This window comes from Xenopus laevis, chromosome 8L, assembly GCF_017654675.1.
Source record: "Xenopus laevis strain J_2021 chromosome 8L, Xenopus_laevis_v10.1, whole genome shotgun sequence".
NCBI lineage: Eukaryota > Metazoa > Chordata > Amphibia > Anura > Pipidae > Xenopus > Xenopus laevis.
This window is the reverse complement of record NC_054385.1, coordinates 7,299,112-7,322,991: the sequence shown is the minus strand read 5'-3', so window position 1 is coordinate 7,322,991 and position 23,880 is coordinate 7,299,112. Positions and strand designations below refer to the sequence as shown.

The window sequence follows — 23,880 nt, the reverse complement described above, 5'->3', positions numbered from 1 at the left end:
CTCCTCTCTCTCGCGAAGTGCACACTCCAGGCTTCTCTTTCTCCTGGAGACGCACAGTCCTAGGCTTCTCTCTCTCTCTGGAGCGCACACCGTCCTAGGCTTCTCTGCCTGGGGCGCACAACACCTGGAGCGCACACGCAGACTGTTTTGAACCTAGGGCTTCTCTTCCTCTGGGGGCGCACACACCTGAAGTTTGTGCGCTCTCTGGAGCGCACACTCCAGGCTTCTCTCCTGGGGGCGCACACGCCTGAGCGCACACGACCTGAGCCGCAGCACACACCTGAGCGCAACACGCCTAGGCTTCTCTCTCTGGAGCGGCACACACCTAGGATTCTCTCGGAAGTGCACGACTCCTAGGATTCTCTTTCTCTCTGGAGCGCACAGTCCTAGGCTTCTCTCTTCTCTGGAGCGCACAGTCCTATGGCTTCTCTCACCTGGGGCGCACACACCTGAGCGCACACGCCTAGGCCTTCTCTCTCTGGAGCGCACACTCCTAGGCTTCTCTCTCTCTTCTTGGAGCGCATCACACCTAGGATTCTTCTCCTCTCTCGGAAGTGCATCAACTCCTAGGGCTTCTCTTTCTCTCTGGAGCGCACAGTCCTAAGGCTTCTTCTCTCTGTCTGGAGCGCGACAGTCCTAGGCTTCGTCTCCTCCTGGAGCGCACAGTCCAGGCTTCCCTCTCTCGCTCTGTAGCACACTCCTAGCTTCTCTCTCTTTCTGTAGCGCACAGTCCTAAGGTTCTCTCTCTGTAGCGCAACTTCCCGCTGCTCAAGCCACACCCACCACTATCATCGGCCGCCCCTCATTATGGATTTAGTTTACTTATACTGGAAGGTTTTCTCAAGTACAGTTGTGTAGTGGAGGGCTGAGCGGCGTGGAACATCCATGTGGGGGCAGGAGAGGAATCATTGCTGTGGGCACACTCCATACAGTTATGAAGTCCCGTTGCAAACCTTTCTCATTCTATCACGCTTCTGTCCGTGTAAGCTTTATAAAAGAATTGGTCTGTATTTATGTTATGGTTCATTCATGCAGTTCTCTCTTAGCCTCCAAAACTTTCGGCGACAGTTGTAAGGAGGGGGATATTTGTCTTCCGGCACTTGTTATCATTACTATGTAGCGCACATCTAGGCTCTCTCTCTTCCTGTAGCGCATACTCCTAAGGCTCTCTTTCTCTGGGAGCGGCAAAACACGTCCTAGCTCTCTCCTGGGGGCACAGCCCTGAGCGCACAACCCCTGAACGCACACACCTGAAGCGCACACAAGCATGTCACCCCTGAGCGCACACGCCTAGGCTTCTCTCTCTGGATGCGCACAAATCCTAGGGCTTCTCTCTCTCTCTCTGGAGCGCACACACCTAGGATTCTCTCTCTCTCGGAAAGTGCACACTCCTAAGGCTTCTCTTTCTCTCTGAGCGCACAGTCCTAGGCTTCTCTCTCTCTCTCTCTGGATGCACAGTCCTAGGCCTTTCTCCCTCTCCTCGCTCGTAGCGCACACTCCTAGGCTTCTCCTCTTCCGTAGCGCACAGTCCTAGGCTTCTCGTCCTATGTTGCGCACACTCCTAGGCTTCTTCCTCTCTCTCTGGACGCACCTACCTAGGATTATCTCCTCTCGGAAGTGCACAACTCCTAGCGGCTTCTCTTTCTCTCTGAGCGCAAGTCCTAAGGCTGTCTCTCTCTCTCTGGCAGCGCACAGTCCTAGGCTTCCTCCCTTCTCGTCGCCTCTGTAGCGCACACTCCTAGGCTTCTCTCTCTTTCTGTAAGCGCAACAGTCCGCCTAAGGCTTCTCTCTCCCTCTGTAGCGCAAACTTCCCTGCTCCAAGCCACACCCACCATATCATCCCGCCCCTCAATTCTGGATTAGTTTACTAAATACTGGAGTGTTTCTCGGTACAAAGTGTGTAGTGAGGGCTGAGGCGGCGGGTGGAACATCAATGGTGGGGCAGGAGAGGAATCATTGCGTGGGCACACTCCTTACAGGTATGAATCCCTTTGCAAAACCTTTCTCATTCTATCCGCTTCTGTCCGTGGTAAGCTTTATAAAGATGGTCTGTTAATTTTATGTTATGTTCATTCATTGCCAGTCTCTCTAGCCTCCAGACTTTCGGCCGAGTTGTAAGAGGAAGGGGGATATTGTCGCACTTTATTTCATTACTATGTAGCGCAACAGTCCTAGGCTTCCTCTCTGTAGCGAACACTTCCCTGCCTGCAAGCCACAACCCACCACTATCATCCGCGCGCCCTCATTCTGGACTAGTTTAACTTATACCGGAGGTTTCTCAGTACAGTGTGGGTAGTGAGGGCTTGAGGCAGCGGTGGAACATGCATTGGGGCGAGGAGAAGGACTCATTGCTGTGGGCACACTCCTTAAGGTATGAAGTCCTTTGCAAAACCTTTCTTATCTAATCCGCTTCTGTCCCGTGCAGCTTTATAATGATTGTCTGTAATTTTATGTAAATGTTCATTCATTGCCAGTCCTCTCTTGAGCCCCAAACATTCGGCGAGTTGTAAGTAGGGGGAATATTGCCAGGCAACTTTATTTCACTTACTATGTAGCGCACACTCCTCAGGCTCTCTTTCCTCTCTCTCTCTTCTCCTGGAGCGGCACACCCCTAGGGTTTCTCGCTCTGAGCGCACACTCCTAGGCTTCTCTCCTGCGCACGCACCTGAGTGTGCGGTTCGCTGGAGCGCCCTCGTCTCGCTCGCCTAGGCCTTCTCTCTCTTAGGGCGCACACACCTGAGTGTGCGCTCTCCTGGAGCGCACACTTCCTAGGCTTTCTCCCTGGGGCGCAACACAACCTGAGCGCACACGCCTAGGCTTCGTCTCTCTGGGGCGCACACACCTGAGTGTGCGCCTCTCCTGGAGCGCAACTCCTAGGCTTCTTTCTCGTCCCTGGGGCGGCACACGCCTGAGCGCACTACACCTGAGCGCACACACTGAGCGCACAGCAGAAGATACGCCGCCTGGCCTTCTCCTCTGGAGCCGCACACTCCTAGGCTCTTCTCTGGAGGCACACACCCTCACCGGATTCTCTCTCTCTCGGAAGTGCACACTCCTAGGCTTCTCTTCTCTCTGGAGCGCACAGTCCTAGGCTTTCATCTCTCTCTTGGAAGCGCACAGTCCTAGGCTTTCCCTCTCTCGCTCTGTAGGCACACATCCTAGGCTTCTCTCTTTTTGTAGCGCACAATCCTAGGCTTCTCTCTCTGTAGCGCAAACTTCCTATCTGCTCAAGCCACACCCACCAACTATCATCCCCGCCCCTCATTATGGATTTAGTTTAACTTATACTGAGGGTTTCTCTAGTACAGTGTGTATGAAGGGGCTTGAGGCGGCGGTGGAAACATCATGCGGGGCAGGAGAGGAATCATTGCTGTGGGCACAGGCTCCCTTACAGGTAATGAAGTCCCGTTGCAAAACCCTTTCCTCATTATTAGCTCCGCTTTCTGTCCGTGTAGCTTTATAATAGAGTCTGTATTGTTTATTGTTATGTTCATTCAATTGCCAGTGCTCTCTTTAGCCCTCCCAAACCTTTCGGCGAGTGTAAGGGAGGGGGAAAATATTGGTCCGGCACTTTTATTTCATTACTATGGTAGCGCACCACTCCTAAGGCCTTTCTCTCTCTCTCTCTTGTAGCGCATACTCCTAGCTTCTCCTCTCTCTCTGAGCGCAACACTCCTAGGCTTCTCTCCCTGGGGCGCACACGCCTGTAGCGCACACACCTGAGCGCACACGCCGAGGCTTCTCCTCTCTGGAGCGCAAACACTCCTAGGCTTCTCATCTCTCTCTCTGGCAGCGCACACAACCACACCTAGGGATTTCTCTCTCTCTCGAAGGCACCTCCTAGGCTTCTCTTTCTCCTCTGGAGCGCACAGTTCCTAGGCTTCTCTTCTCTCTGGAGTGCATCAGTCCTAGGCTTCCCCTCTCTCGCTTCTTAGCGCACACTCCTAGGCTTCTTCTCTCTTTCTGTAGCGCACAGTCCTAGGCTTCTCTCTATGTACGCAAACTCCTAGGTTCTCTCTGGAGCGCACACAACCTAGGATTCTCTCTCTCTCGGAAGTGCACACTCCTAGGCTTCTCTTTCTCTCTGAGCGCACAGTCCTAAGCCTTCTCTCTCTCTCTGGAGCGCAAACAGTCCTAGGCTTCTCTCTCTCTCTGGAGCGCACAGTCCTAGGCTTCTTCCCTGGGGCGCACACACTGAAGCGCACCACGCCTAGGCTTTCTCTCTCTGGGGCGCCACACACTGATGTGCGCTCTCCTGGAGCGCACACTCCTAGGCTCTCTCCCTGGGGCGCACACGCCTGAAGCGACACACAACTGAGCGCAACACGCCTAGGCTTCTCTCTCTGAGCGCACACTCCTAGGCTTCTCTCTCTCTCTGGAAGCGCAACACAACCTGAGTGTGCGCTCTCTGGAGCGCATCACTGCCTAGGCTTCGTCTCCTGGGCGCACCCAGGATCCGCCTGAGCGCACACACCTGAGCGCACCACACCTGAGCCGCCACGCTAGGCTTTAATCTTCTCTGGAGCGCAACACTCCTTAGGCTTCTCTCTTGGAGCGCAACACACCTAGGATTCCTCTTCCTCTCCGGAGTTGCACACTCCTAGGCTTCTCCTTTCTCTCTGGAGCGCACAGTCTAGGCTTTCTCTCTCTACTGGAGCGCACAGTCCTAGGCTTGGTCTCCTATCGCACTCTGTAGTCGCACACTCCTAGCTTTCTCTCTTTCTGTAGCGACAGTCCTAGGCTTCTCTTCTGTAGCGCAAACTTCCCCTGCTCAAGCCACACCCCACTATCAATCCCCGCCCCCTCATTCTGGATTTAGTTTAACTAATACTGGATGGTTTCTCGGTACAGTGTGTAGTGAGGCTGAGGCGGCGTTGGAACATCATGTGGGGCAGGAGAGGACTCATTGCTGTGGGCACACTCCTTACAGGTATGAAGTCCCTTTGCAAACTTTCTCATTCTATCCGCTTCTGTCCGTGTAGCTTTATAAAGATTGTCTGTATTTTATGTTATGTTCCATTCATTGCCAGTCTCTCTTTAGCCTCCAAACTTTCGGCGAGTTGTAAGGGAGGGGGATATTGTCCGGCACTTTATTTCATTACTATGTAGCGCACAGTCCTAGGCTTCTCTCTCTGTAGCGCAAACTTCCCTGCTTCAAGCCACACCCACCACTATCATCCCCGCCCCTCATTCTGGACTTAGTTTACATTATACTGGAGGGTTTCTCAGTACAGTGTGTAGTGAGGGCTGAGGCAGCGGTGGAACATCATGTGGGGCAGGAGAGGACTCATTGCTGTGGGCACACTCCTTACAGGTAATGAAGTCCCTTTGCAAAACCTTTCTATTCTATCCGCTTCTTGTCCGTGCAGCTTTAATAATGATGTCCTGTATTTTAATGTTATGTTCATTCATTGGCCAGTCTCTCTTGAGCCCCCAAACATTCCGGCCGAGTGTTAAGGTAGGGGAATATTGCCCGGCACTTTATTTCATTTACTATTAGCGCACACTCCTAGGCTCTCTTTCTCTCCTCTCTTCTCTGGAGCGCACACTCCTAGGTTTCTCGCTCTGGAGCGCACACTCCTTAGGGCTTCTCTCCCTGGGCGCACGGCACCTGAGTGTGCGGTCGCTGGAGCGCACACGCCTAGGCTTCTCTCTCTGGGGCGCACACACTGAGTGTGCGCTCTCTGGAGCGCACACCTCCTAGGCTTCTCTCCCTGGGGCGCACACACCTGAGCGCACACGCCTAGGCTTCTCTCTCTGGGGCTCACACACCTGAGTGTGCGCTCTCTGGAGCGCACACTCCTAGGCTTCTCTCCCTGGGGCGCACACGCCTGAGCCGCAACACCTGAGCGCACACGCCTAGGCTTCTCTCTCTGGAGCGCACACTCCTAGGCTTCTCTCTCTCTCCTGGAGCGGCACACACCTAGGATTATCTCTCTCTCGGAGTGCAACCACCCTAGGCTTCTCTTTCTCTCTGGATGCGCACAGTCCTAGGCTTCTCTCTGTCTCTGGAGCGCACAGTCCTAGGCTTCTTCCCTCTCTCGCTCTGTAGCGCACACTCCTAGGCTTCTTCTCTTTCTGTAGCGCACAAGTCCTAGGCTTGTCCTCTGCTGTACGCGCAAACCTTCCCTGCTCAGCCACACCCACCACTATCATCCCCGCCCCTCATTGCATGGATTTAGTTTACTTTATACTGGAGGGTTCTCGTACAGTGTGCAGTGAAGGGTGAGGCGGCGGTGGAACAATTCATGTGGGGCAGGAAGAGGATCAATTGCTGTGGGCACATCTCCTTACAGGTATGAAGTCCCGTTGCAAAAACCTTTCTCATTCTATCCGCTCTGTCCGTGTAGCTTTAAAATCCAGATTGTCTGTATTTTATGTTATTTCATTCATTGCCAGTCTCTCTTTTAGCTCGCAAACTTTCGGCGAGTTTGTAAGGGAGGGGGATATTGTCCGGCACTTTATTTCAGATTACTATGTAGCGCACACTCCTAGGCTTCTCTCCTCTCTCTCTGTAGCGCATACTCCTAGGCTTCTCTTTTCTCTCTCTGGAGCGCACACTCCTAGGCTTCTCTCCCTGGGGCGCACACGCCTGAGCGCACCACACCTGAGCGCACACGCCTAGGCTTCTCTCTCTGGAGGCGCACACTCCTAGGCTTCTCTCTCTCTCTCTGGGAGCGTCACACACCTAGGATTGCTCTCTCTCTCGGAAGTGCACACTCCTAGGCTTCTCTTTCTCTCTGGAGCGCACAGTCCTAGGCTTCTCTCTCTCTCTGGAGTGCACAGTCCTAGGCTTCTCCCTCTCTCGCTCCTGTAGCGCACACTCCTAGGCTTCTCTCTCTTTCTTGTAGCGCACAGTCCTATGCTTCTCTCTATGTAGCGCACACGCCTAGGCTTCTCTCTCTGGAAGCGCACACACCTAGGATTCTCTCGGAAGTGCACACTCCTAGGCTTCTCTTTCTCCTCTGGAGCGCACAGTCCTAGGCTTCTCTCTCTCTCTGGAGCGCACAGTCCTAGGCTTCTCTCCCTGGGGCGCACACACCTCTGAGCGCACACGCCTAGGCTTCTCTCTCTTGGAGCGCACACTCCTAGGCTTCTCTCTCTCTCTCTGGAGCGCACACACCTAGGATTCTCTCTCTCTCGGAAGTGCACACTCCTAGGCTTCTCTTTCTCTCTGAGCGCACAGTCCTAGGCTTCTCTCTCTCTCTGGAGTGCACAGTCCTAGGCTTCTCCCTCTCTCGCTCTGTAGCGCACACTCCTAGGCTTCTCTCGTCTTTCTGTAGCGCACAGTCCTAGGCTTCTCTCTCTGTAGCGCAAACTTCCCTGCTCAAGCCACACCCACCACTATCATCCCCGCCCCTCATTCTGGATTTAGTTTACTAATACTGGAGGGTTTCTCGGTACAGTGTGTAGTGAGGGCTGAGGCGGCGGTGGAACATCATGTGGGGCAGGAGAGGACTCATTGCTGTGGGCACACTCCTTACAGGTATGAAGTCCCTTTGCAAAACCTTTCTTATTCTATCCGCTTCTGTCCGTGTAGCTTTATAATGATTGTCTGTATTTTATGTTATGTTCATTCATTGCCAGTCTCTCTTGAGCCCCCAAACATTCGGCGAGTTGTAAGGTAGGGGAATATTGCCAGGCACTTTATTTCATTACTATGTAGCGCACACTCCTAGGCTTCTCTTTCTCTCTCTCTCTCTCTGGAGCGCACACTCCTAGGTTTCTCGCTCTGGAGCGCACACTCCTAGGCTTCTCTCCCTGGGGCGCACGCACCTGAGTGTGCGGTCGCTGGAGCGCACACGCCTAGGCTTCTCTCTCTAGGGCGCACACACCTGAGTGTGCGCTCTCTGGAGCGCACACTCCTAGGCTTCTCTCCCTGGGGCGCACACACCTGAGCGCACACGCCTAGGCTTCTCTCTCTGGGGCGCACACACCTGAGTGTGCGCTCTCTGGAGCGCACACTCCTAGGCTTCTCTCCCTGGGGCGCACACGCCTGAGCGCACACACCTGAGCGCACACACCTGAGCGCACACGCCTAGGCTTCTCTCTCTGGAGCGCACACTCCTAGGCTTCTCTCTCTGGAGCGCACACACCTAGGATTCTCTCTCTCTCGGAAGTGCACACTCCTAGGCTTCTCTTTCTCTCTGGAGCGCACAGTCCTAGGCTTCTCTCTCTCTCTGGAGCGCACAGTCCTAGGCTTCTCCCTCTCTCGCTCTGTAGCGCACACTCCTAGGCTTCTCTCTCTTTCTGTAGCGCACAGTCCTAGGCTTCTCTCTCTGTAGCGCAAACTTCCCTGCTCAAGCCACACCCACCACTATCATCCCCGCCCCTCATTATGGATTTAGTTTACTTATACTGGAGGGTTTCTCAGTACAGTGTGTAGTGAGGGCTGAGGCGGCGGTGGAACATCATGCGGGGCAGGAGAGGAATCATTGCTGTGGGCACACTCCTTACAGGTATGAAGTCCCGTTGCAAAACCTTTCTCATTCTATCCGCTTCTGTCCGTGTAGCTTTATAAAGATTGTCTGTATTTTATGTTATGTTCATTCATTGCCAGTCTCTCTTTAGCCTCCAAACTTTCGGCGAGTTGTAAGGGAGGGGGATATTGTCCGGCACTTTATTTCATTACTATGTAGCGCACACTCCTAGGCTTCTCTCTCTCTCTCTGTAGCGCATACTCCTAGGCTTCTCTCTCTCTCTGGAGCGCACACTCCTAGGCTTCTCTCCCTGGGGCGCACACGCCTGAGCGCACACACCTGAGCGCACACACCTGAGCGCACACGCCTAGGCTTCTCTCTCTGGAGCGCACACTCCTAGGCTTCTCTCTCTCTCTCTCTGGAGCGCACACACCTAGGATTCTCTCTCTCTCGGAAGTGCACACTCCTAGGCTTCTCTTTCTCTCTGGAGCGCACAGTCCTAGGCTTCTCTCTCTCTCTGGAGTGCACAGTCCTAGGCTTCTCCCTCTCTCGCTCTGTAGCGCACACTCCTAGGCTTCTCTCTCTTTCTGTAGCGCACAGTCCTAGGCTTCTCTCTATGTAGCGCACACGCCTAGGCTTCTCTCTCTGGAGCGCACACACCTAGGATTCTCTCGGAAGTGCACACTCCTAGGCTTCTCTTTCTCTCTGGAGCGCACAGTCCTAGGCTTCTCTCTCTCTCTGGAGCGCACAGTCCTAGGCTTCTCTCCCTGGGGCGCACACACCTGAGCGCACACGCCTAGGCTTCTCTCTCTGGAGCGCACACTCCTAGGCTTCTCTCTCTCTCTCTGGAGCGCACACACCTAGGATTCTCTCTCTCTCGGAAGTGCACACTCCTAGGCTTCTCTTTCTCTCTGGAGCGCACAGTCCTAGGCTTCTCTCTCTCTCTGGAGTGCACAGTCCTAGGCTTCTCCCTCTCTCGCTCTGTAGCACACACTCCTAGGCTTCTCTCTCTTTCTGTAGCGCACAGTCCTAGGCTTCTCTCTCTGTAGCGCAAACTTCCCTGCTCAAGCCACACCCACCACTATCATCCCCGCCCCTCATTCTGGATTTAGTTTACTAATACTGGAGGGTTTCTCGGTACAGTGTGTAGTGAGGGCTGAGGCGGCGGTGGAACATCATGTGGGGCAGGAGAGGACTCATTGCTGTGGGCACACTCCTTACAGGTATGAAGTCCCTTTGCAAAACCTTTCTTATTCTATCCGCTTCTGTCCGTGTAGCTTTATAATGATTGTCTGTATTTTATGTTATGTTCATTCATTGCCAGTCTCTCTTGAGCCCCCAAACATTCGGCGAGTGTAAGGTAGGGGAATATTGCCCGGCACTCCATTGCGCACACTCCAAGGCTTCTCTCTCTCTGGAGCGCACATTCCTAGGTTTCTCGCCTCTGGAGCGCACACTCCCTAGGCTTCTCTCCCTGGGGCGCACGCACCTGAGTGTGCGGTCGCTGGAGCGCACACGCCTAGGCTTCTCTCTCTGGGGCGCACACACCTGAGTGTGCGCTCTCTGGAGCGCACACTCCTAGGCTTCTCTCCCTGGGGCGCACACACCTGAGCGCACACGCCTAGGCTTCTCTCTCTGGGGCGCACACACCTGAGTGTGCGGTCTCTGGAGCGCACACTCCTAGGCTTCTCTCCCTGGGGCGCACACGCCTGAGCGCACACACCTGAGCGCACACGCCTAGGCTTCTCTCTCTGGAGCGCACACTCCTAGGCTTCTCTCTCTCTCTCTGGAGCGCACACACCTAGGATTCTCTCTCTCTCTGGAGCGCACACTCCTAGGCTTCTCTCTCTCTCTCTGGAGCGCACACACCTAGGATTCTCTCTCTCTCGGAAGTGCACACTCCTAGGCTTCTCTTTCTCTCTGGAGCGCACACTCCTAGGATTCTCTTTCTCTCTCTGCAGCGCACACCCCTGGGCTTCTCTCTTTGTCTGTAGCGCAAATTCCTAGGCTTCTCTCTCTCTGGAGCGCACACTCCTAGGCTTCTTTCTCTCTCTCTCTCCGGAGCGCACACACCTAGGATTCTCTCTCTCTCGGGAGCGCACAGTCCTAGGCTTCTCTTTCTCTCTGGAACGCACACTCCTAGGCTTCTCTCTCACTCTGGAGCGCACACTCCTAGGCTTCTCTCTCTATCGGGAGCGCACACCCCTGGGCTTCTCTCTGGAGCGCACACTTCTAGGCTTCTCTCTCTCTCTGGAGCGCACACTCCTAGGCTTCTCTCTCTGGAGCGCACACTCCTAGGCTTCTCTCTCTCTGGAGCGCACACTCCTATGCTTCTCTCCCTCTCTGGAGCGCACACTCCTAGGATTCTCTTTCTCTCTCTGCAGCGCACACCCCTGGGCTTCTCTCTTTCTCTGTCTGTAGCGCAAACTCCTAGGCTTCTCTCTCTCTGGAGCGCACACTCCTAGGCTTCTCTCTCTCTCTGGAGCGCACACACCTAGAATTCTCTCTCTCTCTCTGGAGCGCAAACTTCCTAGGCGTCTCTCTCTCTGGAGCGCACAGTCCTAGGCTTCTCCCTCTCTCTCTGTAGCGCAAACTCCTAGGCTTCTCTCTCTCTCTAGCGCACACTCCTAGGCTTCTCTCTCTCTCTAGTCTCTAGCGCACACTCATAGGCTTCTCTCTCCCTCTGTCTCTCTCTCTGTAGCGCTCACTCCTAGGCTTCTCTCTCTGTAGTGCACACTGCTAGGTTTTTCTCTCTCTAGCGCACACTCCTGGGCTTCTCTTCTCACTCTCCCCCTCTCTCTGTAGTGCACACTCCTAGACTTCTCTCCCTCTCTCTGTAGTGCACACTCCTAGACTTCTCTCCCTCTCTCTGTAGTGCACACTCCTAGACTTCTCTTCTCACTCTCCCCCTCTCTCTGTAGTGCACACTCCTAGACTTCTCTTCTCACTCTCCCCCTCTCTCTGTAGTGCACACTCCTAGACTTCTCTTCTCACTCTCCCCCTCTCTCTGTAGTGCACACTCCTAGACTTCTCTCCCTCTCTCTGTAGTGCACACTCCTAGACTTCTCTTTCTCTCTCCCTGTCTCTGTAGCGCACACTCCTAGACTTCTCTCTCTCCCTCTGTCTGTAGCGCACACTCCTACCCGCCCCTTTTCTCATTCTGTAGTTTACTGATATTGGAGCTTTTCTCGGGACATTGTACCTGGGGGGTGTAGAGACAGGCTCTGATACAGCCTGTATAATGATTGCTGGTGTCACAGGCCAGAAGAAGCAGCACCGTGTTAAACAATTGTGAGGAGAGACAGATGAAGTTACAAATCTGTCAGGCACTTCCTGAGACCTCCATATTTCTTACCGTCAGATTCCCACACTCGTTGGGGTGGAGACAACACTAACAAGCTCCGCCCCAGCTCATTATAGTCAAGTTTGCGCCACAGTGCAGTCACTAACTATTCTGGCGCGCTATGCAGGGAAGTTGTGGCGCAACAAGCAAACCTGTAACGCTATGGGGAGCAGCAGAGCAGTCTGTGCATGGGAACGTGTCGGATTGGTGTGACATGGACGGAAGATGAGGGGTGAGCTCGGTTTAAACAGACTCAGGGGTTCTGCACATTTGGCGCCAAAGTTTCTCTGACAGGACTGGCGCGAACACGGAGAGAATCAGATTGTACGAGATGCGCTGGAAATCTTGCGCTAAAATATCACCCTGGCCGCGGGTGCTTTGGAATGAAGCCAAGGGGTGAGTAAAGCCGGTAGCAGCCGCTTCCCATTTCCCGGGTGACTGGGATATAAGAGGGAACCTGCTCGCTGCACTCACAGGAATAATAATACGTCTCCTTGTTCTCAAGATTTATTCACAGTGATATCCTCAAGTTACTACTTTTTCTTCAGTTTATTTTGTAACATGTACAGTAATCAGTAGTACTTATAGGCCAGCCTCCAGTTACATCTTAACTGTCCTATAAGAGAGCGGAGACGTCACAGGGGGCGGGGCTTGTAAATACACACTCCATACAGCTGCGGTGTGATTCACCAAAAGGCGAGTTGCTGATTGGCGCCGACTTTTAAAGCGCCAATTGGGTTAGTTTTGCAACCAGCCATTCGTTTTTTACTTCGCGGGGATTCGGACGTACTGGGCAAGATGACAGGATTGTTCTTAATGCTTTATCTCGCTGTTGGTTTTAATCTCCATTATGTCTAGTTTGAACAGTTCTCCTCCTCCCCCCGTACTTGGTTCCAGCGTAGTTCATCTGCCAGGTCTGCCCTCTACATGGGCAACAGAAACGACTGATTGTAGGGGAAAGTAAAGGAAATCACTGCTTCACAGGAGATGATGTTTAGGCTGTATTCGGACATGTCTTTACTAGACACTGTCAGAACTTAAATATTGGTCCCACATTAGAATTTCAGATGGGTTTGGTTGGTGAACAGCATCTGCTTGTCTTTACTCCTGGCTTCTTGGGGGTATTTATACATGGAATTGCCCTTTGCCATTCTGCTATGGCTTCTGGGGGGGGGGGGTATTTATACATGGAATTGCTCTTTGCCATACTGGTATGGGTTCTGGGGGTATTTATAAATAATGTTGTCATTCTGCTATGTGTTCTATGTAATTTCTACTGTGCCATCTGCTTGGGGGGGGGGAGTATCCAGAAAATACAGTGTTAAAGATTTTAGTACAGAGTTAATCCACAAAATGTCCAATTGCATCTTGGAGTCAGGAAGAAATGTTTTGAAGCAAATTGGAGAAGCTTAAGAAGATGTTGTTTTCCTTCCTTTGTAGAAGTTAGACCGTTTTTACTTGGGCCAAAAGACTAGAAATGTCGTCCTTTTTTTTTTTTTTCTTTTTTCTGCATTTTGGCAGATCAATAGTGAGCCAGTTCATGGGGAGGTGCTGGAACTTATAAAAGGCTTGGAGTGCCTGTGCTCACTTATTCTTACTATATAAATGCATTCTTGTATTTATACCCACTTTGTATATTGTGCCTGCCAGTATTTGGTGTGCAAGTGCCCTCTGTTTCCTACTATATAATGTTCTTTAAAGTGCTTGTGATGCCTTCTCTATATTATATTCTTGGGAGATCAGTACCTACTGCTCCTTTTGTATGTCTTTTGAGTACTTCTGCATGAAATGTACTTTTTCCTGCAATGCCAGACTTGAAGCAAATTTTGCTTTTCCTAAAAATTTAGTGAAAGCGCAGAGGAAAGTGAGTGGAGTCAAAAGGGAGTGACCAAAAGGGGCAGGGCTAAATTTTGCGGCGGCGCTTTACGCGTGCCACCTGTACGGTTCACATCCTGGCCCCTGCTAAAACCTTCTTCTGCCTATGGTCCCAATACAATATAGATTATTATAAATGAAGTCGCTTGAAGGAATATAGCCAAAAAAACTTGGTCTAGTAATGTTTTTTGTTGTATAAAACATTATTCACTGGCCTAAAAGTACAACCTTTCTATTCTATGTTGTGAGTCGGTTCTTAAGGGCATTTATACCTGTGATCCTCTGTGTTCAGTTTTAATGCGTTCCACTACAGGGGACCTTTTATATGTATGCATGTATATTATAGCACTATATTTTGGTAACCTAACTTTTTTTATTTTTTTTTATTTTTTCTGGGTTTGACAGTAATGCAGGCATGCTGTGATGCATTTGGTAAGTATTCCACATTATAATTCTATTGCATTTAATTTCCTTCAGTGCTTTTCAAACTGTTTTGGGTCTACACCTGACCCCTTGAGACCCAGACACTTTATTTCACATCCTGCATTGTTAAAGGGGTGGTTCACCGTTAAAGTAACTTATGTTATAGAACGACCAATTCTAAGCAACTTTTAATTTTTTTTTTTTTTTTAGTTATTTGTCTTTTTCTTCTGATTGTTTGCAGCTTTCAAATGGGCGTTGCTGTCCCCTTCTAAAAAAACATGCTCTGTAAGGATACACATGTATTTGCTACTTTTTATTGTGGAGCCTTCTATTCAGACTCTCCTATTCATATTCAAATCAGTGCATGGGTGCTAGGGTAATTTGGGCCCTTGTTACCAGATTGCTTAAAATGCAAATTGAAGAGCTGCTAAATAACTCAAACTTTCAATAATAAAAAATTAAAACAAATTGTAAATTCTCAGAATATCACTCTACATAATACTAAAAGTTATTTCAAAGGTGAACAACCCCTTTAAAGGAATAACTCACTTTTAGTATGAAGAAGACTGCCATTCTTAAACTATAAACTATTAAAATATGGCTAAACTAAAAGTTAAACTACCCCATTAGTAATTTAGATGCATACCCCTTGGCTACCTAAGCACCAGTGCAGTCTGGAAATTAAGAATTTATATGCTAATTAGGCATGCATGGTGTGGGCTTGAGGGCTTTTACTAACGAGCGGTTGTTGCTGCGCTGGAATAGATGCATTACGTTGTTTCCAATGGGGCTGTACTCACACAGGCGCGTGTAGGCCCCGAACGCAGGAAAAATGCAGCATGTTGCGTTTCAACCTGCGTTCGGCGCCTGTGTGAGTACAGCCCCATTGGAAAAAACGTAATGCATCTATTCCTGCACTCCCCTGGGGCTGAACGCAGAAAAACGGAACGCAGGGGAGCGCAGCTACAACCGCTCGTCAGTATGAGCCCTAAGGAGTGTTTGGTTTTAGTGGTAAGCATTGTTTTTGGACTTGGTGAATTTACTTTTTCTTTTTTTTTCTCTCCAGATTCATCTGCCTGTTCTGATTGGTATAATATCACAGTAGCAGTGGGGGGCAGTGCCGTGCTATGGCAACAAGTACCTCCATCTACACTGAACATTTATGGTGCTCAATCTCAGGGTTTGCTGTTTGAGTTTGATAACAGAAGTGTTAGAAAAAAATGCCCTAAATGCATCTATGAGAACCAGACTGCAACATTACAGGACATCCAACTCCACAATGCTGGGATCTACTATGCAAAAAATGACTCCGACCATATTACTTGCATAAACCTCAACGTTATCAGTAAGTGAACTCTCTAAAATGTTTGTCAAAAAATTTGTCTAGACCCAGCCCCAAGTGGTCCTGGTTTGCTTTTGCTATACGGGAGGGGGGTCCATGGGTGACCCACGCAATTCACCTGTGATTTTCACTTGCATGACCTGTGATTACTTGGTGCTATGGGACATAGTTTTGTTTTTCTGTGGGACGGCCCAAGCCAGAAGAGGTATTCCTTATACTAAGCATAACTCTACAGAAGCAGTCCCCTCAGTAGTATAGCCCGAAATCTAAGCTTGCATGGGCTTTGGCAAGACAATTCAATAGGAAATTATACATTTATTGATAATTTAATTTCTCGGTAAATTAAACTACTTTTACTTTCTGTCCCAATGCAACAAAGTGGCATTACGTTCTACTTACTACATTTGCACCCTTCTCAAGCCTCACTATAGACCATCTTCCCTGAGATACTTGAGGTCAAAACTTTGACATTTTTCAGGTCTCTACATGCCACAAAGTTGGGTGAATGTATACATATTGCACATTCATTTGTTGAAAAGGCCCCTGTTATCTTAATTATTTTTTGTCTCTGTACCAATGATCATGTGTGAGATAAGATGCTTCAAAATGCAAGCTTTGAGGCAATATCTTAAAAATATAAGATATGGTGGAGGTAGAAATCTAGAGGTACTCTGGGGTAAACCTGCTGTTCATGAGCATTTAATAAATCACTGAGCTGTATGTGCAGTGCTCACACTCAAACAATTGTTTTGCTCTGTATTAGAATGGTTCTTTCAGAGGGCAGTAGAACTGTAGGCTGTATATACAGAAGTGCACAGTCTTTTCGGCTTCTGCTCAAATAGTTCCTAACTTCTAGGAAGACTTAACTCATTTTGAATGTCAGAATGTGTACTTTCCACCTATAGCTTTGTTTTCTGGAGTTTTCTTATAGGGGTGGTTCACCTTTAATTTAACTTTAAGTATGTATTGTAGAATGGCCAGTACTAAGCAATTTTTCAATTGGTCTTCATTGTTTTATTATTTTTATTTTTTATATGCTTTTTTTCTTTTGACTCTTTCCAGATTTCCAATGGGAGTCAGTGAAAAACAATGGTTCTGTAAAGCTGCAAATCTATTGTTGCTACTTTTTATTTCTCCTTTCTATTCAGGCCTCCTTTTCATATTTCAGTCTCTTATTCAGATCAGTGTACGGTTGCTAGGGTAAAATTGACAGTATTCTTGTGCATATTAAGATGCTTAGAAAATAAATTCTGCATTTATGTATTTTTATTACAGAAATAGGTCAGACTATTGATTCTACTGATATGTCTCCAACCCAATCAACCATTCTAACTACACCTCAAGATTCTTCTCCAAACCAGCTTCCAGTTATTTCTACAAGTGAGTTAGTAGTAACTTAAATCTGTTGTGATTTGCTTTCATGTGATAATGTAGTGCCTTTGTACAATGTAGACAAATGGAAATAATGCTCTGCTTGCTCACTTAGTCTGCCGGTGAAAGGGTCTCCTTATTACGTACTTTAACATTGTTGAAAGGGGACGTTCACTTTAGCCCTATTTATTTGTCTTACACTTTTATCTCTTTCCATTGAAAAGTGACCCAGCTTTAGTTTTATGTATGTATTTTCAATGTTCTCTTTGTGGCTGACTACTGTTCATTTTTTTCAATTGGATTTCAGAATTGCTTCCAATAATTTTCTGCAGAACAGGAAAGAAATTGAAAGAAAAAAAAAAATGACCAGTCACATTGTATTTTAATGTCCAATGCATGCAGAAATCTCTATTCACACCTAGTTTTGTATTCCAAATATACTTTTCCTTATATGTAATCGTCTCATTTGTATTAAATGTTCAGTTTATTAAATTTTTTTTTTTGTGTGTCAACAGCCATGATTGGAGGAATCTCCAGAGAAAAGCCGCTCTATTAAGGGAAATAATGCTGTTTTTGCATGAATCAACTGCATTCTAGCATGCTGTTATTGCCAAGCTTTTTAACTGGCAAAATAAATTTTAGTCATTATGATTTAATATCTCTTTACAGACTGTTAAACAGTAACAAATTTACAGATTATTGAAGGTGATAATGTGCCAGGTCGTTAGCATACATTGTTTTCTATGGAGTCACTATTTAGGGCAGCTCCACAATGGATCTGCATACTGAACTGCATATCTGAACCGTTGACCCATTAAGTATGCAATTAGTATAGAGTATTAAGTGTTTCCCTAGTGGGACTGCTTTTAAAAATTTCAATATAGATTTGTATTTTTTGACCACTATTATATTTTTGCTTCAATTACAGGATCTCATGTTTTTATTGCTGCATCGTTATTTCCACTTGGAATCCTAGTCTGTTGTGTAAGTGTTTTAAATATATTTTTTAAATCTAAAGCTCACACATTACATGGTTTAATACCCTGCCGGGTTCTTTTTGCCTGGGAGCCAACTTGCTAAAAATGCTGTAGAAACAGTAGAAGAGCAGCCCACGCTGGATAAGTCTAAACTTCCCAATGCAAGTAAAAATATCTCAAAACTATACTACTAATGATAGCATTATGCTTTTATTGTGGTTTTTTTTTGTTTTTTTTTTAAATAGCTATAAATATTTATGAACAGTTTTGTCATTATCTCTTAACTTATGGTACAGGTATGGGACCTGTTATCCAGAATGATTGGGGGCCTGGGGTTTTCTGGATAAAAGGGGGTCTTCCCATATTCTGGATCTCCATACCTTAAGTCTACTAAATAAAATCACGTAAACATGAATTAAATCCAGTAGGATTGGTGTCTCCAATAAGGATTCTTTATATATTAGTTGGGATCAAGTACAAGGTGCGGTTCTGTTATAGCAGTGAAAAAAGAGAAATAGGGTCATTTTCAGTGCTCTGTAAGGGGGAAGAATGCCTGCTGCCTGCCATTGCTTGATAGAATTAAGTTTATTATTGACTTGACAATTTTAAATGTTTTTCTCTTAATTCCTATTCATTGCCTTACTTCTGACTTAAGCCAAATAAGGGAAAATTTAACTTCATACTTACGGAAAAAAAATTTCCTGGTTACTATGGGCAGCCTTCACACTACGGGTTATTTTCCCACCCCCCATGCTGATAGGACAGTTTTCCAAAACACCACCAATGAGACTTTTCCCCTTCCTATACATAGGAAGGCTGCCCATAGTAACCAGGAATTTTTTTTTCGGTAAGTATGAAGTTAAATTTTCCCTGGTCACTATGGCAGCCATCACACTACGGGTGATATACCTGAGTAATTCCAGTGGGGGGGGGCAATAACTCAATTTCCTGTTTGAATCCAAAGATTTATTCTGATTTATACACTGCTTCTAACACCTTTAAGCCTACATTTGACTTTAGTAGACTTAACGTCCAAATGGTAGTGCTTAAGGAAGGTATTTGCAGCACTCCCAAGTTGCTGTTTTGCATACTTCTTCCGCTTGTACTTCAGCCTGAAATGCCCAAGAAGCACTAATTGCCCTTGTGGAGTGTGCCTTTACACCTCTTTCCGCTCTCTTCATAAGCTGATTTGATACAGCTTACAATCCATCTACTTATAGTTGAGGTTGTTGCTGCTTATACCCTTCTGTTGCCTGCAGGGTTGACAAATAATTTGTCTGACTTTCTCCATAAGTTTGTTCTGTTCAAATGTCGTTAGGCACCTTACCAAATCCAGGTTGTGCCATTCTTTCTCCTGATGTGATTCTGGCTCAAGAAAAAGGCTGGTAGAACAACTTCCTTATTTAGATGCTGTTCCGATACTACCTTTGGTAAGAACTCCGGCACCTTTCGAATACGAACCTTATCTGCTTGTATGATTGTATAAGGTTCTCTTGCTGAAAAAGCCTGTAGCTCGTTCACCCTCCGTGTTGAGGTGACTGCAACTATAAAGACTGTCTTAAAACCAATACTTTTTCCAATATCATCTCCATCGGTTCAAATGGAAGTTTTGTCAACTTACCCAGAACTAAGGGTAAACTCCTCCATGTTGCCGAATAAACTTTCACTGGAGGCTTTATATGGAGTGCCCCTCTTAGGAATTTTACAACGCTGGGATTCTTTGCCCACTGGACCCCAGTTATAACATAAATTGCTGAAGTTTGTAACTTCAAAGTTTGTACACTCAAATTTCTCTCTGGCCCAGTTTGGAGAAACTCCAGTATATGCAGGACTGTTACTTGTTCAGGAGTGACACCTGTTTTTAAGTAACCATGGTATAAAGGTTTTCCAAGCCCTTTCATAAGGTTTGTTTGTTGTGGGTTTTCTTGAAGCTATCATAGTATTTCTTACTGTTCCTTTCAATTTCCAGGGCTTTAGGTATAATGCCTGAGGCCATGGATGTTTGACTGGCCCCTGCATCAAAAGGTCTGGTCTCTTGGATAGAGCCAATGCCCTGTCCATCTCCATTGACTTCAACAATGGGTACCACGCTCTCTTGGGCCAATCCAGAATAATTGCCACTACACTGTATTTCTCTCTTGATCTTCTTCAAAACTCTCTGTATCAGAGGGAACGGTGGAAAGATGTACAAGAGCCCTCGGCTCCAATCCAGACTGAGAGCATCTATCGCTTCCGCTTGAGGACAATGAAAACGGGAGTAAAAACTGTTTAGTTTCTGATTCCCCCATACTGCCATTAGATCTTTCTCCGGTTGCCCCCAGATCTTGGAAATTCAACAAAAACATCTTGGTTCAATTTCCATCCGTGTTTGTCTATTGATCTTCGACTCAAGAAGTCTGCTATCTGATTGCATCTTCCTGGTATATGAAGGGCTGTCAGATCCTGAAGATGCATCAATACCCAATTCATAATTGGGTGTAATTCTTTTAACAAATTTGTACTTTGAGTTCCCCTTTGTTCCTTTATATACATCACTGTTGCCAAATTGTCCGATCTTATAAGATCAATAAGGTTGTTCCTCTCAATTGGAGATCTAACTGTTGAATCGCTTTCCCCACTGCTCTGAGTTCCAGTACATTGGACGGTAAAGACTGCTCTTTCTTCTTCCAACTGCCTTGCAGAAATTCTTGACTCGTATGTGCTCCCCCAACCTTGAGGACTGGAGTCGGTTAACGTTGTCCATTGTGTTTGTTTGAGAGACATTCCCTTGGCCAAATTCTTGTCAGATAACCACCATCTCATCTGTTTTACCTCCTGTGAGACTATTATAGTCTGCTCCCAGTCTGGATACATTCTGCTCCACTGTTGAAGGAAGCATTGTTGTAATGGTCTTATGTGCCATCTTGCCCATTTCAACATGAGTATTGTTGAATTCAGGAACCCTAAGATCCTGCTGATCTCTCTGGCAGTAAACAGACTTCTCCCGTAACTGATTTATTACCATTTTTAACTTCTGTTTCTTCTGATCTGGCAATGTGAGAATAGCTTGTCTTCTTAAGAATCTGGCTCCCAGATAGACCAAATCCTTAAACGGAACCAGCTGACTCTTCTGAAGATTGATTTCCCATCCATGTCTGCTTAGGACTTCCATCACAAAATCTCTATGTTCTTCTAGCCTTCTTGGTTCTTTGGCTTTTAGTAATATATCGTCCAAATAATGATACATTTTGACCCCTGCTCTTCTTATGCAATTAAGGGCTGTAAAACCTTTGTGAAAACCCTCGAAGTCGCTAGAACAAATGGTAGGCATGTAAACTGGTAATGCATGTCCTCTTGTATTGCAAACCTCAGAAATCTTTGTACCTGTTCAATCGGTATATGCAGATATGCGTCCTTCAGGTCCAAGGACAACATCCAGTCTCCTTGCTCTATCTGTGCAATAATCGAATGAATGAATTCAATTCTGAATTCTTAAGAACGAGTTAATTGGTCTTAAGTCTCATACCGGGTGATAGTCCCCTGTCTCTTTAGTAGGAAAAGCTTTGAATATACACCTTTCCTTCTGTGCTCTGTCGGTACAACTGCCGTATATAATTTAATAACGCCTCCTTCTTGTCTGGTTGACAGGAATCTTTGAGAATTGAAATAAATTGTGCTTTGGACACTTCTCGAACTCCAGACAATCCCCTCTTTAATGTTTGAATTACCCATTGATCTTTTATAGACTTCATCCAGACCTCCACAAAATGCTCCAATCTTCTGGGTATTACGGAGAACTGGACTGCCTCACATTCAGAATAATTTCTCGGTCTGTCTGGGATTACTCTTCCCGGTCTGCGATCTGAAGTGAACCTTGTCCTCCTTTCCACTGATTCGTCTTTGTGGTCTGCCTTGTATCTCTGAAATATCTTCTATCTCTGGGGAACATTCTTTCTCGAAATTAACTTTTCTGCCCCTGTGTTGAAATTTCTAGGCGGCACTCATTCTTGAAGAAGGAACACACTTGTACCCCCTGTCATTCTTTTGATTGTCTTCCAGCTTTGTCCCAAATAACATGAAACTTTCGAAAGGCTTTATTTGCATTCCAAGCCCTTAGCCACAGGGCTCTCATTGCTGCCACCGAAAGCGTCATTGCTTTGGATGAAGATTTCACCAAATATAACGAAGATTCTTTAACAATCTGTTGCCAATTTTATTTCTGATAATGCATCTAAAATCCTTGCTCTACTTACTCCTCCCTTCACTGCTTCTTTAATCCATTTCATATCCGCTGTATCTGCTGCTGCATCTCCTGCTAGCCTTCTAGAACAACGCTCACATAACTTGGAGTGCTTCTGTGCTGGGTTTTCACATGCCACACAATTCTTGTTTTTCTCTTTGCTATTCCTCTTCTTAGGTCAAGACACACTGCAAATATAATCCATAAATTGAAAATAAAACCAAAAAAATCACACTTTCCCTTTAACTTGGCTCACCTCCTAATACTATGGGCCGCATTTTCTGGGCTACTAGGCTAACTGCTCCATAACCTTCCAAAGCTGAAAGAAAATCCACAGAAAATTTGTTTCTATTTCTTCCTCCTTTTTAATGAAATCCAATATCCCTAAATGAGCGGAGACCTATCACATATAAAAACTGTTCAGGGCAGAACAGGGCACAGGGATACATACTTTTGCTTGAATCCGTTGCTGGCTTGCTCAGTACCACAACCTCGCTGCACGCCAAACACACACTCAATGTGTGCTCCACTTCCTGTGTGCAGACACTGGAACTCCTATGATATCCCCATCTGCCCACAAGCAAGATGGCCCCCATAGCCTCCGTGTCTGTATACCATCCGGAACTGACCAGCGCGCCTCAGCCCACCTTGTGTAACACCCGGGCTTCACTATTACTGTCAATAGAAATCTGGCACCTATAAGTTAGCGTCCTCCAAGAGGCACCTTGTAACTTACTCCTGCAGAGAGTGACTCCCCAGGAAATTCTCCGTTGCTGATTGAGCCATAAGGGGAAGGCTATCCAGAAAACCTCTCCTATCATGTCACGAGGACAGAAAAAAAGACAAGGAGTCGGTGATGGGAAGGGGTATGTAAAGGAAGGGGAAAAGTCTCATTGGTGGTGTTTTGTAAACCTGTCCTATCAGCATGGGGGGGTGGGAAAATAACCTGTAGTGTGATGGCTGCCATAGTGACCTGGAAAATGTGCTTCTTAACACTCTTCCATCCCCCTCTTATAGCAATACACCATATTCATATTTACAATTTGATTGTGTGTTTAGGTCTTAGTACTTTTAAGAGTTGGGAGCCGTGACAAACATACAAAGAAACCATGTGCATCCACTGTATGATGAGGGGATTATATCGCCAGGATTGTTGGACTTAAAGACTTTTTTTTTTAATTCACCTCCCAAAGACTGGGCAACATTCATCAAGATCTGTCCTGAACATACTGACCTGTAGTGGCACATGATCTTAGACATATCCTGGGAACATCCATGGGAAGAAGTTTGGATTTAATGCTGCAATGTGATTGGTAGATCTTGCCAGAAGACCAGAGGCATTCCTTGAAAATTAGAAGAAAAAAAATCAGACAGCTGTGAAGTAAATTATTGTAAATAATGGATCACACTTGCAGTGCTCTGTAAAATAAAATGGTGTGTGTATATATTAAACATTACAATGTGTGTGTGCATGTTCTGTACCTTAGGATCTACTAGAAGCTATGCAGGATTTTCTTTGGGGAAAAAAAATCTGCATTCAAATTTGCATTAAGCTGTACATGTTTGGCAATACAGGTATAGCTGTTATCCAGAAAGCTCCAAATTACAGAAGGGCTGCCTACCATAGACTCCATTTTATCTAAATAATGCATATTTTGTTAAAAATAACTAGCTTGTACTTGATCCCAACTAAGATCTAGTTAATCCTTATTGGAAGCAAAACCAGCCTATTGGGTTTATTTCACGTTTACATGTTTTTCTAGTAGTAAGAAAATCCATATTATGGAAAGAGCCATTAAACTGAACCCCATCTCAAGTATTCTGGATAACAGGACTGTATCTGCATTGTATTGGTTATTTTGATGGCATTTTTTAAGAATACAACGAAAAAAAAAAAAAGAGAAATAAAA

At 46.8% G+C, this 23,880-nt stretch overlaps 1 protein-coding gene and 1 long non-coding RNA gene across 12 annotated transcripts in view; one reads left to right on the top strand and one right to left on the bottom strand.

The window, feature by feature from the left end:
• LOC108698217 overlaps window positions 1-23,880 on the top strand; it is a 78,745-nt gene extending 54,865 nt beyond the window's left edge. For 4 of the 11 annotated variants that reach the window (XM_041572399.1, XM_041572397.1, XM_041572403.1 and 1 more), the window contains 5 exons: window positions 14,044-14,070; window positions 15,128-15,406; window positions 16,679-16,783; window positions 17,703-17,758; window positions 23,030-23,880. In XM_041572399.1, the coding sequence (XP_041428333.1) occupies window positions 14,044-14,070; window positions 15,128-15,406; window positions 16,679-16,783; window positions 17,703-17,758; window positions 23,030-23,098 (536 nt within the window). In that variant the 3' untranslated portion in view covers window positions 23,099-23,880. Of the gene's footprint in view, window positions 1-7,296; window positions 8,653-9,453; window positions 9,644-11,890; window positions 12,160-14,043; window positions 14,071-15,127; window positions 15,407-16,678; window positions 16,784-17,702; window positions 17,759-23,029 lie in introns of those variants that run through there. The other 7 variants (XM_041572401.1, XM_041572400.1, XM_041572404.1 and 4 more) reach the window with 7 other exon arrangements.
• Window positions 9,612-10,247, bottom strand: LOC121396869. Its single transcript, XR_005963228.1, has 2 exons — window positions 10,144-10,247; window positions 9,612-10,070 (listed from the first exon to the last, which is right to left on the bottom strand). It is a non-coding gene; the product is annotated as an uncharacterized LOC121396869 (long non-coding RNA).